At 56.5% G+C, this 13935-nt stretch overlaps 2 protein-coding genes across 2 annotated transcripts in view; both read right to left on the bottom strand.

The window, feature by feature from the left end:
* Nucleotides 1-1222: 1222 nt before the first annotated feature.
* Nucleotides 1223-3109, bottom strand: MUSTN1 (musculoskeletal, embryonic nuclear protein 1). The gene is made up of 3 exons (XM_045807339.2): nucleotides 2899-3109; nucleotides 1707-1839; nucleotides 1223-1532 (listed from the first exon to the last, which is right to left on the bottom strand). Exons 1-3 carry the CDS (start codon nucleotides 2905-2907, stop codon nucleotides 1426-1428), a joined length of 249 nt encoding a protein of 82 aa, XP_045663295.1. The 5' UTR covers nucleotides 2908-3109; the 3' UTR covers nucleotides 1223-1425.
* A 1945-nt stretch (nucleotides 3110-5054) lies between these two features.
* The window catches only part of STIMATE (STIM activating enhancer), a 52852-nt gene continuing 43971 nt past the window's right edge, over nucleotides 5055-13935 (bottom strand). The window contains exons 5-8 of the mRNA XM_045807338.2: nucleotides 12800-12912; nucleotides 11415-11492; nucleotides 10550-10699; nucleotides 5055-8702 (exon numbers count right to left, since the gene is read on the bottom strand). Coding sequence (XP_045663294.1) covers nucleotides 8586-8702; nucleotides 10550-10699; nucleotides 11415-11492; nucleotides 12800-12912 — 458 coding nt within the window. The 3' untranslated portion in view covers nucleotides 5055-8585. The remainder of the gene's footprint in view (nucleotides 8703-10549; nucleotides 10700-11414; nucleotides 11493-12799; nucleotides 12913-13935) is intronic.

Below are 13935 nucleotides of genomic sequence, written 5' to 3'. Positions count from 1 at the left end.
AGTGACTGGCCCCCGGGGGTCTCCTCCATCAAGGCCAGCAGCATCCAGCCCTGGGGAAAGGGCAGCAGACGCTCTGGCGCTATCTCCGGCTGTCAGTAAATGCTCCCCTTCCTCAGCACGCCTGCAGCCGGGAGCATCTCTACGCAGGTCTATACTGCCTGCCCTTTGGCTTTGAATATGGCTGGGCTTACATCGAAAACCGGGGATGTACTGTATGGTGACTAACATAATATAATAAAAAATCATTATTAAAAAAAAATGAATATGGCTGGGATCATACTGGGCTTCACACCCCTTTGGCAATCCGAAAAGAGCCTCCTAAGGAGCACAGCAGGCAGACCCAGGCCCTGTCCCACGGAAGGTCTGCTCCTTGGGCACAGAGCACAGGCCCTGCCTAGAAGCAGCTAAATAAGGAGGCCGGGCAGGCTGAGAACGTGGGAAAGGCTCCGAGCAGCCAGCCCGACCTGCCTGGGGGACCAGCCGGCTTCCCTGCAGGCAGCAGCCAAGTCGGGTGCCGCGAGCCCCAGCCCTGCCGGTCCAGCCTGGGCCTCTGCCCATCCCCCGGATGGGCCTCTGCAGTCCCCTGGATCTGACAGCTCCATGCACACAGGGGACACTGAGGCCTCATGAGCCAAGGAGCTGAGTTCCCATGATGCAGGCAGAGCTGTGGGAGTGGCAGGGGGGAGGCTCACCCCGAGCCTGGGAGCAGAGCAGCTCAAGAGGTGGACTACCAGTGGCCAGGGAGGGGCCTCGACCTGGCTTTGTCTTTGAAGGGTTATGAGCTGGCAAGGAGGTAGCGCAAATGGGTGTGGGGGGGAAGGGGTCTTTGAGGTCCCTGCTCCCACAGAGCCTTGGAAACATCTTGATGGTTTCTGTGGCAGGCAGGGTGAGCCTCGGGCCCCCCCGCTGCTTCACTCTGAGCAGTGTTACTGTGGCCTGTTTCATGCAACAGGCTCCAGCTCTAGTCCCTTGTCAGACAAGGAGGGGAAACCGAGGCTCAGAAAGGGAGAGACTGGTTTGAAGTCACACAAGAGCTCAGCACCAGGTCTCCACATCCAAGGCTCTTTCTAGCATGTGGCAGTAGCCATAATAGCACCTGCCTTATTGTCTGGGACCTCCCAAAAGCCCATGAAGGGTACAGAACATGCCCCACACCCTACCCCGCCTGCCCCTCCCCTACACTTAGCAGCCATGGCGAGCGATCAACTAACAGCCTCCAAAATGCTGGGGCCACTTGGGCATGCTCTTTATTGGTGTTCCCTGGGTGCTGGTGCAGAGTCCCTGGGCTGAGGGGCCAGGGCTGTGAGGGGCAGGTGGCAGTCCCACAGGCAGCAGGTAAGAGGGTACATTCTGGCATAAGAACGTTTTTGGGAAAGGCTCCTGCGTCTGGGAGTTGGCAGCGGTGAGAGGAATGGTGCGCATGTCTCAGCCGAAGACACTCTTGGCAGGTCCGGCTTTGGGCTTCTCAAAGACGGTCTCAGTGCCGGTCCGGTTGCCGCTGAACACTGACGGGGCAGTGCAGCCAGCTCGTTCTGTGGGGAGGACGGGGAGGATGGGGAGGTGTGGGAGGGGCATTCGTGGAGGGTGCCCCCCTGAGCTCAGGAGCTCTGGCCTGTCAGGAACCCACCCTGGGACCCCTCACCCTGTCCCCCGCCCCCCGACAGCCATCCACGCCCTCCACTGCCACCGCCGGAGAGGATACTCACCACACTCCCGCATGACCTGGTACGTCTTGGACTTGATCTCCTGGTTCTTGGCTAGGTTCCCACGGGCCCCCTTCAGATCTTCCTCCTTCACTGGGGGGCGCTTCTTCTTGATGGGGGCCTCCTGAGCACCAGCCTTGGAGAGTCCAGAGCCTCAGCTTAGAAACCCAGGCCTCGAGGCTGAAAGCCCCTTCCCACCTCTGTGCATTGGCCCTGAGACCCCTCTTCCCTGGTCACCGAGCTCAAGCCAATTGAAGGCTCCATTCCTCTTCTAGAAAGCCTCCCCAGCTGCACTCTACCCCCCACCCCCAAGTCTCTCTGTCCTTCTCCCACAGACTGGGAGCTCGGGGACTATGGCTCCTGTGGCCACACGCTGTCTGTCTGCCTGGCCAGGCTCAGGCCTGGGCACAAAGGGGAAAGGGAAAAGGGTCTGGTTTCGAGGTGGAGTTTCAAGGGATGAATTCTAAGACCTGCTCACTGGGTGGGTCCCTTAGGGATTGCCTTTCTCTCCCCCCAACTGCCTGCATTTGTGTGTTTTGGGGGTGAGAATAGGGTAAAAGCAGCAGATGCCCATGAAGTCAGTCTGCAGTGAGCACCCACCCATAGGGCAGGAAGCAAGGAGAACCCTCCACTTTGCCTGCTACTCTCTCTCTCCCTCCAGGACTAGGGATATTCAGACTCAGTGCTTATCCTGTCAACCCCAGGCGCCCACGAGTCTGAGGCCTCACTCCTTCCTAAGCCCTGGGGACAGGTGCGGGGAATCCCTGGTCCCCGAGTCTGGGCTGGGCTCCTGGGGCAAGACGCTACCTGCCCTGCACAGAGCCCTGTCCGGCTGGGGAGATGCCAGGGCAGAGTTGTGTACTACAGATCCAGCCTCACGTGTGTGTTCACACACATACACACAGTTACAAACGGGTCATATGGTCAGCTTCTTCACACACAAAAGTACCCTACATGTTGTCATGTTGTCTCCACTCTCTAGGCAAAGCAGGGAATACCACCAAACCCAAGATAAATAGGGGTTTGTCGGCAAGCTGGGGCCCGGGGTTGCCCTCCCTGGGCCCTGGCCTTTCAGGGGCTGCAGGGACCCCTGTTTACGCCTGGAGTTCAGCTCAGGACACAACGGTCAGAGACAACAGTGTCCAGGTTCCCATCCCCGCCCCCGCCCCACACAGCCTGGGCTGGACCCTCCTACCTGGGACATGGTGGGTCCTGTACGAGAGCTGCTGTGAACGCGCTCCTCCGGCAGAGGCAGAAACCGGTGGAAGAGATCAGAGCCACGCCAGCCCTCTGGGGCTTATATATCCCGGAAAGCCACTCCCCTCCTCGACGGGCTTCCTGATGATTCAGGTCCACACAGCCTCTAGTTCAGAGTTTATTCTTGGAGATGAGAGGGTTTGGCTGAGCCCTGCTGCCGGGGGGCTGCGGCCCTGGTGAGAGCAGGTGGCGGGGGAGACCCTGTGCCCTCGCAAACAGCTGCTCTAGGGCAGGAGGGGCCGGGCCTGGCAGCGAGCAACGGGTGTGCTGAGGAACGCAGATCCCAGAATGTGTGTGGCAGCCTGAGCCGTCCAGCTGGGACAGTCCATCCCCACGCAGTGGGTGTCCCTGAGGGGAGCAAGGGCCCCTCGCCTGGCTAGGCCCTTCTGAGCTTGTTTTTCCTTCTCTCCCTGGATTCCAGAGGAAAGAGATTTTCCATCCCTGCACGGCAGCAGGACAGAAGCTTCCCGCGTCTGACACTCGGGAACATGTGCTCGCAGCGCGCACAGCCCCCCATGGTTCACAGGGGAGCAACCGTGGCCGAGGGAAGCCCAGGAAGCCACTCTGTTTGCTGTTGTGCCTGTCCTCTGTCTGGCTCCCAGGGCAAGTTCAGCAAAGGAACAAAGAGGCAGGGGGTAAAGTGCCCAGGAAGGAGCAGGAAGAAACTTGTTTTCTGATAAGGGCACTGGTGAATGCAGGCAGGGAAGGGCACAGAGCCTCTGACTGGATGAGGTCACCCAAAGGTGCCTGGCCTGAAGACACTTAGGTGGCTCAAAGAGGGTGGGTGACATCTGAGCCCATTCCAGGTACTGAGCTGTGGAGAGAGGGACAGATCCAAGGTCTCCCCTGAAGGTCACTTGTCTCTCTGCCAGCTCCTAATCTCCCATCCTTGAAGGGGAGACCCTCGAGGCACACGGCAGGACTCCTCACCTGGGGTGAGTGTGGGGAGTGGCTGGGTGGGGTGTCAGCCACACCCGAGCTCCTTGTCGGTTTGTGATGGGGATTATTTTTATCCTTGGAGGCTCCAAGCAGACGGAACCCCACCAGGCACTGACATTTGGTTATCCCGAATGTCACTCCACTGCTGTCACATCTCCAATCCCACCCCAAGCCCCAGCAGGCCAATGTGAGGACTGCCAGGCTCCATCTGAGACAAGTGCTGACATGAGGAATGCCTTCTGACAGCCAGGGGCACGAACCCAGGCCTGCGAACAGGGCCACGAGGCACTGAGGGCAAGCCTGGCCTGGGGGGGAGGTGCTCTGGCACTGCCCCCACGGCTGGCTCTGCCCAGGGAGGCACCTGCCTTCCAGCCCCATGGCGTCACGGACAAGGATGTGGACTGTTCACTGCTCACAGCTCCCATCCCCCAGCACCACTTGCTCCTCAGGGGGAGGTAAAGTACCTTTTACTGGCATCTGCAGGGAAGCGGAAAAGGCGAGAGTGCGCTTGGTTTCTTCCTTTGGCAGAGCCCGGCTCCTGTGTCCGTCCCGGGGTGATGCAGGTTCATTCACACTGGGTTTCCTGGGGAGAGTCGTCTGTCTTCCTCTTGTTTTGTTTTGTTTTTTTTTTTTAAAGATTATTTATTTGAGACAGGGAGAGAGCACGAGCGAGGGTGGGGGCAGAGGGAGAGGGAGAAGCAGGCTCCCAGCAGAGCAGGGAGCCCAATGTGGAGCTCGATCCCAGAACCCTGGGATCACGACCTGAGCCAAAGGCAGATGCTTCACCGATTGAGCCGCCCAGGCGCCCCAGGGGAGAATCCTCCAACTCACTGGGGAAATTTTCTTTTTTTTTTTTTTTTTTTAAAGATTTTTTTTATTTATTTATTTGACAGAGATATAGACAGCCAGCGAGAGAGGGAACACAAGCAGGGGGAGTGGGAGAGGAAGAAGCAGGCTCACAGCAGAGGAGCCTGATGTGGGGCTCGATCCCACAACGCCGGGATCACGCCCTGAGCTGAAGGCAGACGCTTAACCGCTGTGCCACCCAGGCGCCCCTGGGGAAATTTTCTTGACCCTACTAAACTGTCTCAACTCCAAAGAACACACAACCAACAACCACAAGTGACGGTTTCTTTAAAAAAAAAAAAAAAACTATTAAGATGTGAAACTTTATTGTAAACCATTTTACAATGTAAGTACATCGTCTTCCCTTTCATTTCAAAAACGTATTTCTATGAATCTTAACACCACTGATGAAACACCCCCACTGGAAGGGCAGTGGAAATAGGCCATGATTTGCTCACAGAGTTCTGAGTTCTAATAAACATCATGAAAAGAGAGATCAAATGAGACCAGCCCACCCACCTAGCCAGGAGCTCAAGGTGCCGACGGCCATTGGACCAGAAGTCCCTCCCTGAGAGCAAAGCCCTTCAGAGCTGCCATGTTTTCACAGGGTAAAACCGAGAGCTCTCCACTCCTGGTCGGAAGTGTGTGCAACTTCTAAAAGCCAGCCCTACATCCTACAAAGGGGCTGCTTTGGCCAGTGAGAAGTTCCCAGAGCTGTCTATGCTGGCCTGGCTGCAAAAGGCCAGTAAGTTGTTGTCTAGAGGGCAGAGTGGGCTCCTGGGCAGCCTTCCAATGGGGACTCTGGGCTGCAGGCTACAGGACTAGATTGCCTAGGATTTGAGCCTTTATAGGTTTTCTCTTTAAAGGCATGACAAGTCAACATTCGCCTCGGACTGTCTGTTGCTAGGAGGGGCATGAATTAAAGCTTGAGGCAGGAGGCCACCAGTGTGCCTGAGGGTTAACTGATGGGACACTGGCCTTTACCCCAAAGGTCTTCTGAGCAGACCAAGAAGCCACTGCTGCCCAGGATCTCACCAACATACCCCGCTTGCCATTGTCAACATCCCACTGACAGCAGAAGGAAATAAGGCCAACGATTCCTGCCATTCAGACGTGACAGTTCTACCTCATCAGGTTATTTCCATTAGGTACAAAAAACTTGTTCATGACCCTGACTTATAAGCTTCCATCACGGGTGGCTTGGCCAAGGTCCACATCTGCACAGATCAGATGGACAGCACACAATATCCAGTTAGTGTCCCATGGTTTCTCAAGCACTGTGACACTTGCCACGTGGCCGGGTAAAGAGCTGCACCTCGTAAGGCACCTCGGGGCGGGTGGTGAGGAGACGCATCCCAGGGAGGGAGGACAGCTCAGCAGGAGGTTCTGACCATGGCCCTCTGCATCTGGTCTCTTGGGACAGCGCACCACAGAAAACCCCCCAGGGACTGCAGGAACCACTCCAGGGAATACAAACTGCACACACACACACACACACACACACACACGAAGGGCAGGGAAGGCCACACCGGCGAGGCCACGCTGTCCAGTCCCACACACTACAAGGCTCTCTACGATTAGACACCCATCCCCAGGTCAGCCAGCTCTACAACTGTGGTTCAGAGACGAAAGCCCTTATTGAAATCCGGGATACAAGGAAAAACCACCCCTCATTAGCCACTGCTTTGCTCCCCAAACCCAGTGCCCAGCAGGCACTGGGTCTGGCCTTGAGATGAGCAGATTGTCTGAGGCCTATATAAGTCCTACTTTTCACCTTCCAGGGACTGTGGCTCCTCCACCCACTGTGCCTGGAGCTGAAGACTGAAAGCACAGCTCTGATTCTGAGCTCAGGAAGGTGCAGGAAACAGGGGCGGGCACAGGCTGTTCATACAACATGGAACAGGAGGGAAAAGCAGGGAGAGCCAGCAACGCCACGAGAGGCTGACATGAGCAGGCACAACGTCAGTTCTGGTCTTCCCCAGCACCGGTTCTTCAGGGGAGACACCCCACTACAGCTGGGGGACGGGCAGGAGTGAAGAGCCAAAATGAGGGCTGGTCTTGCATACAGCCTCGCCTCCCGCTGCAGACACCCGCACTTGCAGAGTAGCCACCCAGGGTAGCAACAGGGCCTGGCTCCTTTGAGCCCTCTGGTTCCAGACTCCCAGGGGAAGACGAGTGCAATTGTGAGACGGAAGGCAGGCCCAGGGCTTAGCAGCTTGGCTCCCACGCCACAATTCTGACCCAATCTACTTAAGGGCAGCACATTTGTATGTAGGTCTAAAAGGAAGGTTCTGGGCCAGGTTCTCCCTGCACCTGTCTCACTTCTAGCTTGTACCTTAGCGGTGTAGTTTTTCGTTCCTTAACTTCTGTGGCTGCGTCTGGGCCATGACAAAATGCTGGCTGCCCCACTGTGCTGCTCCCACAGCAGGGTGAGGGCCCAGGCCAACCCGTTCCACCGTGGTCAGCAGACTCACAAAGCTACGGGAGGCCTGGGGCCATCCTAAGCAGTGAGGGCCACTCCCCAGGGAGGGGACCGGGGCTTCGAAGCCTCTCCCCGGTCTGTGGATGCACACGCAAGCTCTTGCACCTTGACCCGCCCCATCTCCAGCTGCCCTGCTGCTTTGGATGCTGTGAGAAACAGGATCACCGGGTCAGGAAGGCATTCCTCAGACTCTTGTGCAAAAAAGGGGTCACCACCAAGATGGCAGACACAGGACAGCCTGAGAGAAGGCTCCTGGGACTGGTCCAGCAGCTGGTTCTGAAGGCTCCACCTTGCACTGGGAGGCGAGGAGGCCCAGATTGAATTTTAAACTTCAGATGTGGAGACCAAAGAGAGGCAGGGAACACAAAGGGGTCGCCTCATGGTCTCAGTTTCTCTGGACACAGACCTCCAGGCTCTTCTCTTGGTCACGTTTAACTAAGACTTCTAACCTGTCAGCAGAAAGCCAAGCAGCTGGACCCACTTGCCCCAGGCCCCGGACTGGCCTTTGGACCAGCTGCCTCCCACTCAGGCCCGGCCTCTACAGAGCCACTGGGTTTGTTCCTTTCAGACACGGGCTCCTCTCCCTTCCTGCCAGGACCATTTACCTCATTCATCGCAGACTACCTAAAAATATCCCAAATAAAAAACTCCCGACTTTTTCTTCCCGCTAGTTCACATCCCACAAAAGGCAGACAAACCCATTTCTTTGGGGCTTAAAAAGAGTTTTTAAATACAATAGTATGAAAATATAACTTAAAAATATAAAAGTCAACAGCATACGGAAGACTTAAAAATCTATGTTTTGCCCATTAGTCCCATAGGAAATAAACACATACTCAAAAACATTAACACTGTGACAGCTCATAAAACCGGCTTTAGAAATCAGTAGTTACAAAGCCATTTGGAGTAAGAAAGCATTGTGGTTCCAACTTGGTCAATGAATGACTTTCAGCCCAAAACGTGTTAGGTCCTCATGCTCCAGGAGCCTTGGGGAAAGGCTCTACCCAGTCTGTGCGCGCGTCCGTTTTCCTCCTCAATGCCACCCAGCCAGACACAGAACGGGGCTTCTGGGTCCCTCACAACACCGTTTGGGACAATGACAGACACACAAAACGCCTCGCTTGCATATTTGGTCAGTGTTTGTAGTGCAACTGAGTGGGGACCTCCGGCTGCCTGGAGCCCCTCGGCGCTGGCCCAGCCTCCCTCTGGCAAGTCCCAGCAGTCTGGGAGCGGGCGGAGACAGCGAGAGGAGTGGAGGTAGAAGAGGAGGGGCAGAGAGGAGGGAAGGAGGGACACTGTGCAGCGACCATCTGCTGACCTGGCAGGGCCCCCACACCGGACCCCAGCACAGGAGCGCGTCAGACGGGCAGCCCGAAGCGGTGCTTCTTCTTCTTCGCAGGCTTCAGGGGGGTCAGTCGGCGCAGGTCCTCCTCCACGTCCGACTCCTCCATCTCGTCGTCGGCTGAGATCAGGATCTGGGGTGGTGGAGAGGCATGGCCTGAGTCACCACCAGCGGGGCCTTCTACCTCTGCCCTCCCTGCACCCCCGCAGCAGCGTGCTAACCCCTCCAGAAGGCCCGGAGTCTTGTGTTTCTTCAAGAGAGGGCGATGGGGAGGCCCCTTTACGGAGTGAGATCACCCCAGACGTCCCTTACTCCCGGTGTATTCACGGGCTCTTGAAGCCAGCACCGTGTGGACATGCCTGCCCCTCTGCAGCGCTCCCCCCTTCTCCAGCCAACCTCTAGCTGGGATGGAGCCTCAGCCAGAGAAAACTCAGTAAGGACCCCCACCCTAAGGTCATCCTGGCAAAAACGTCCAATCTGGACACAGGGCGTCCCAGGTCCTGGAAAGTGCCCTACAGACAGCAAATGCAAACTCAAAAGTCCCTTTCAAAAGGCAAAGCGAACCTCTGTGAAGCACACATAAGGCAGGCCGCATTCAGAGCAGCTGCTGTGAACCAACGCTGCAACTTGCGAAGACAAATGGGAGCCCTGCACTTTTCTGAGCGTCTGGAAGGACTCGGCCATGGAGCAAGGGCATCCAGGCCAGCAGTCACTTCCTGCTGACCTGCCACGCTGCTTGCTGGCTCCTCAGACCTCTGGGCACTGGGGAAGCACAGGGACAGTGCACCATGAGCTCGCTCTCTCCCAGGGGCAGGACAGCTGCCTCACCTCTCCCTGGACCACTCCCCTCAAGGGGTCCCTGATTAGACCTTCTCTCTGGCTCCCTACCACCCGTCCAGGTGCCCCCATCACAAAGCACCTTGCCCACCTGGCTGAGACCTTTGCCGGTACCTCATTCCATGTCATTCTGTCCTACCCTACAGGACACATGCTGCTCTGGCCACGAGGGGTTTCACGTGACCCAGAGGCCACCACACGTGACCACGACTGCTCCTGAGTGGTTGCTTCTGCCTACAGTGTTATCATTTATCTAATGTTTGCCAGGCTCTCGGGACAGGACAGGCCCCGTGCCAGATCCTAGGGACACCTAGGAAGATATGGGCTTACCCTCTTTCCTGCTCTTCTACTCAGCTTTCAAAACTCCCTCGGGATGCCCCCAGGAGTTAAACAGACGTTCCAGGGTCCTCACACGGCTTTGTGAACGCCTCAGTGTCAGAAGGATCACACCGTGTTAGAAGGAGCTATCCAGACGCTCACCTTCACCTCATCCAGCCTGAAGGTCTCCGGGGAAGACACTACCTCCGCCATTTCTGCAGCCCCACCCTCATGCAGAGCTGGGCACACCGAGAAAGCAGACGAGGCCTCTCAGGAGGCAGCCCTGGCCTTGCCCCACAGCACACAGAGGTGCGGGCTCCCCAGGAGCACCACTTGGCCTCCATGCTCCTATTTATGACCACTAATCTTCCCGAAGTCCAAACCTTTGAACTCAGGACACCTGACAGTAAGGGAAGGGGCAGTTCCCCAGAAGGTCTGGCTACCCTTATGTTTTCGAAGTCTCTAGGGGGCTTAGCCAACACTTCTGCTGCTCTGTAGTGGTGGGCAGGGACTGAAACACCTTAACGCTTACAGTCAACGATCAGGCCCATGACAGTCCTTGCCAACTTCCCCGAACACAGCAGCCCCTCCCTTCCCTGTCTTCCTCCACCGGCGGAGGTCCGGGCTATGGGGGGCAAGCTGCACCAACCCACCCGGTGCTCTACCTCCCTGCTGTGGGCAGGCCAGGGGCCACCACATGCGTCCCTGCTGGATGGAAGCTACCAGTCTCTTCTTCCTCCCCCTGGCCGGTGCTGAGAAGACCAGATGCAAACAGAGGCCGGAGACCTCCTCGGGACGGGGCACGGCGCGAGGGCCCGGCCCTACCTCAGACTCTGACTCCTCGTGGGATGCGGCCCTTCGGTAGCGAACCTTGCTCCCGTTCCTTGAGTCCTGGTTGGCTCCCCTTTCTTCTAGTTTAGCTTTCGTCCTCCCCTTTCTCATGAGGAAATTGTCCACTACCCAAAACATCAAAGCCTGCGGGGAGGAAACATGCATGTTACTCTGGGATAAGCCAGCTGTCAAAGCAGAGCCGACCCCATCGCCATCCTTCCCACCCGCTCCAGACTGTAAGGTCCAGAACGAGGGGAAGAAAAACCTCCTCCAGTCCCCCTGCTCTCTCACAAGCTTACAAAGAGATTTCCACCCTCCATGTCCTGTGCCTCCACTTTCTTATCAGAGAACCAGCAAGAAAATTCTGGCCCTCTTTGGGCTTTGGCCTTAGCCGCTGGCAAGGTTTCTGGGCTCTGGGTTGGGGCTCCTGCCCCAGGCTGAGAGGCTGGTCCGCCCACTCTGCCACAACCGTTAGCCCCAGGAGACTTTCATGTTCCTTCTATTTCCTAACTTCTAGCCAGTGGGCTCATGAGTTTCTCTTGGACCTCTGGGGTCAGGGATAAGACAGGGGTGAATTCCTAACATCCTGATTTAGAAACTGCTGGTTGTGCATGGGAGGGCCTCCTCCGCGGGAGGTCCCCTGGCAGGGTGGGCAAGACAAAGTTCCCAGGACCTCCCCTCTTGCATGGGGAGCCTGAAGGAGGGTTCTGCCCACGGAGGAAGCAATCCTGCCATTTCCAGGTCTGGAGTGGGGAGGGGCCTGGGGGCTGTAAGGGGCTTTGTCTGTCAGACTCAGAACTGTGAACAGGACACTGGAAGGCAGAGAGCACATGGGGGTAAAATGCAACATGGCACTGACATTGACAAAGAAGGGGACGATCAGCATGACGATGGCCAGTTTCAGGTCTGGGTTTTCAATAGGATTCAATAGGGCCACCTGTAAAGAGAAGCAGACTCCGTGAGGTAGGGAGAGACCACAGAGAAGGTGCCTGGGGGTAGGGGGGCAGCAGCACACATCACCCATGGGGCCCTAAGCAGGGCGGCTTAGCTTAGACGACACTCCCCCAGAACGCTGAGGGGAACAGCGCCTCACGCCCAGGGCTGCACGGGCAGTCCCCAGGTGTGACCGCTAACAAGGGACAGACCTCCGGGAGAGCACCTGGAGCAGTTAGGGCTTTAGCAGCTTTTCCAGTGCTGTGGACTTGGGAAGTACAGTGGGCTTACAACACTGAGCAGAGCAGGGCCCACCCACCGGGAAGCACGGAGGATGGGGATGGTGGGGCTTCGGGGAATTGGAGGGAATGAGGTCGGTGGAGGCTCACTACAGACACCAGCAACGAGACGCCAGGCCACCTTCTAACAGAAATCCTGCACCCCAACCACCTCCTGAAGGACAACAGCTCTGAAAAGCCTTGGTTTATTTTCTTGAAAAATAAAACTCAGACACAAATAAAACCAAAGAAGGGGCGCCTGGGTGGTTCAGCAGGTTAAGCATCTGCCTTCGGCTCAGGTTGTGATCTCAGGGTCCTGGGATCGAGCCCAATCTGGCTCCCTGCTCAGCAGGGAGTCTGCTTGTCTCTCTCCCTCTGCCCCCCTCCTTGTGCTTGCGTACTCTGTTTCAAATAAATCAATACAATCTTTAAAAAAAACAAAACCAAACCGAACCAGAGGAAGGCCAAGTTCTGAGCTACTCAAAGGCTCTTTGGCTGGTTTCACACGGCCATGTGGGGGAACTGGGCAGCGGAGGCTTATCTACACAGTACATAGGGGCCAAAGGACAGGGCCAAGGGAACCCTGGGAACAGTGTGTAACCAGCTGCTTCCTGCGGCACCCAAAGGCTTGATGAAACCACTTGCCAAGAGAGGAGTGTGAGGGCATGTGCAAATGTAGAGAACACACTCCCAACAGTTCAATCGTGAGGCCTAAAGACTGTCTCAGCCAGTAAGTAGCCCAACGGCAGGGACTCTTATGTCCCCTGGCTTTGCGTCTCCCAAAGCTTAATGGAGGGCAGACACTTACACGGTTCAAGTAGATGGATGCTAAGTGAAAAAACAAGTTCCTGCTCTAGACAGGCTGCCACAGCACACAATCCAGACTGCATTCGTGGAGGTGGAAAAAAAAAAGGAGGAAAAGAAAGAACAAATTTGCTTTCCCAATAAGGCTGGGGCGTGTGGGTGGTAGGGGAACAAGTACCGTCTCGCTTGGCGTCCCAAGGAGCTGCTAAAGAAGGGACAAGAGGCAAACCTTTTTCCACTGAAGTATGAGGAGGACGATGAAGACGACAGACTTTTCAAAAATCATGATCACGATGTAAAGAGCACACTGCCCAACCCAGGCTCCGCACTGCAGAGGGTCTCCTGCAGGGACAGTGGGTGCGCAGTCACGTGGGGCCCAGACGCCAGGATCCGAGCCCATGGCCCCGCCCCACGCCCACAGCTCCCGGGAGCCCTCAGGCCCCCCGGCCCACACCAGAACCCTGGCTCTAAATCCACTTCATGAGCCCCCAAAGCACCAAGAATCACTTCAGCCAGAACAGACACATGCGGGTGTTTTAGACAAAATCACAGAATTCCTAATTTGGAGATACCAGAGTGGTGCTTCTTTCAGGAGATTCTAGGATATAATTAAGGAGACTAAAGTTAGTAAGTGTTCACTGCTGGGGCTCAGAGAGCTGGCTCTTTTTGTCCACTGGTAGAGCTGTATGAAGCAAGACTGCTATTATTATCCGTTGTTGATTTTTCCAGTGACTGTGGCGCTATCCATCCTTTGCTCCATCCGTGGGCTGCCTGATGTTTGTGACTACGAAGGGAGCAAACTTCCTCTTTGCTGTTCTGCTACCCCGAGCCGCCCTCCCCGACTGCTCCTGCTGCCCTCAGCCCTGAAAGCAGAATTCAGACTGGAGGGATCCTGATTCTGTCTCTGTGGGGTAGCCCAACACAGCTTCGCTGGGGAGAGTGAAGGAAACCGGGTAGAGAGGCAGGAGGGAGGGGCTGGGCCTTGGGGCCGTGACAAAGGTCCATCTGTGACCCCATCAGTCACTGTGCTTGAGAAATGGAGAAATACAACAGTTCACACTAGGGCACATGAAGGCCCTGGAGAGGCTCCAGAATGTTTCAAAAAGGACTAGAGGAAGGGTGCAGGACCAGCCCCAGGGATGGATCTGTATCCTCGGGGACAGGCAGAACCCATGGGATGGGCCTCCAGGGAGCCACACATGCCTCTCCAAAGTGGGAGACCTAGAGAGGAGCCAGGGGACGGGGGGAGGCCACTGGGGCCAGCTCTGGAGGCTCTGCTGGAGTGGCCGGACCATCGCTGGCCAGAAGAGGGGGTAGAGGGCAGCATTTCAGGGGAGGCAAAGGCCCCCATCCAGGCTGTGAAGA

The sequence above is a fragment of the Ursus americanus genome, chromosome 14 (assembly GCF_024610735.1).
Source record: "Ursus americanus isolate L20-20 chromosome 14, mUrsAme1.1.p, whole genome shotgun sequence".
NCBI classification, from domain to species: domain Eukaryota; kingdom Metazoa; phylum Chordata; class Mammalia; order Carnivora; family Ursidae; genus Ursus; species Ursus americanus.
Note: the sequence above shows the minus strand (reverse complement) of the source record. Positions and strands in the feature narration are given on the sequence as shown.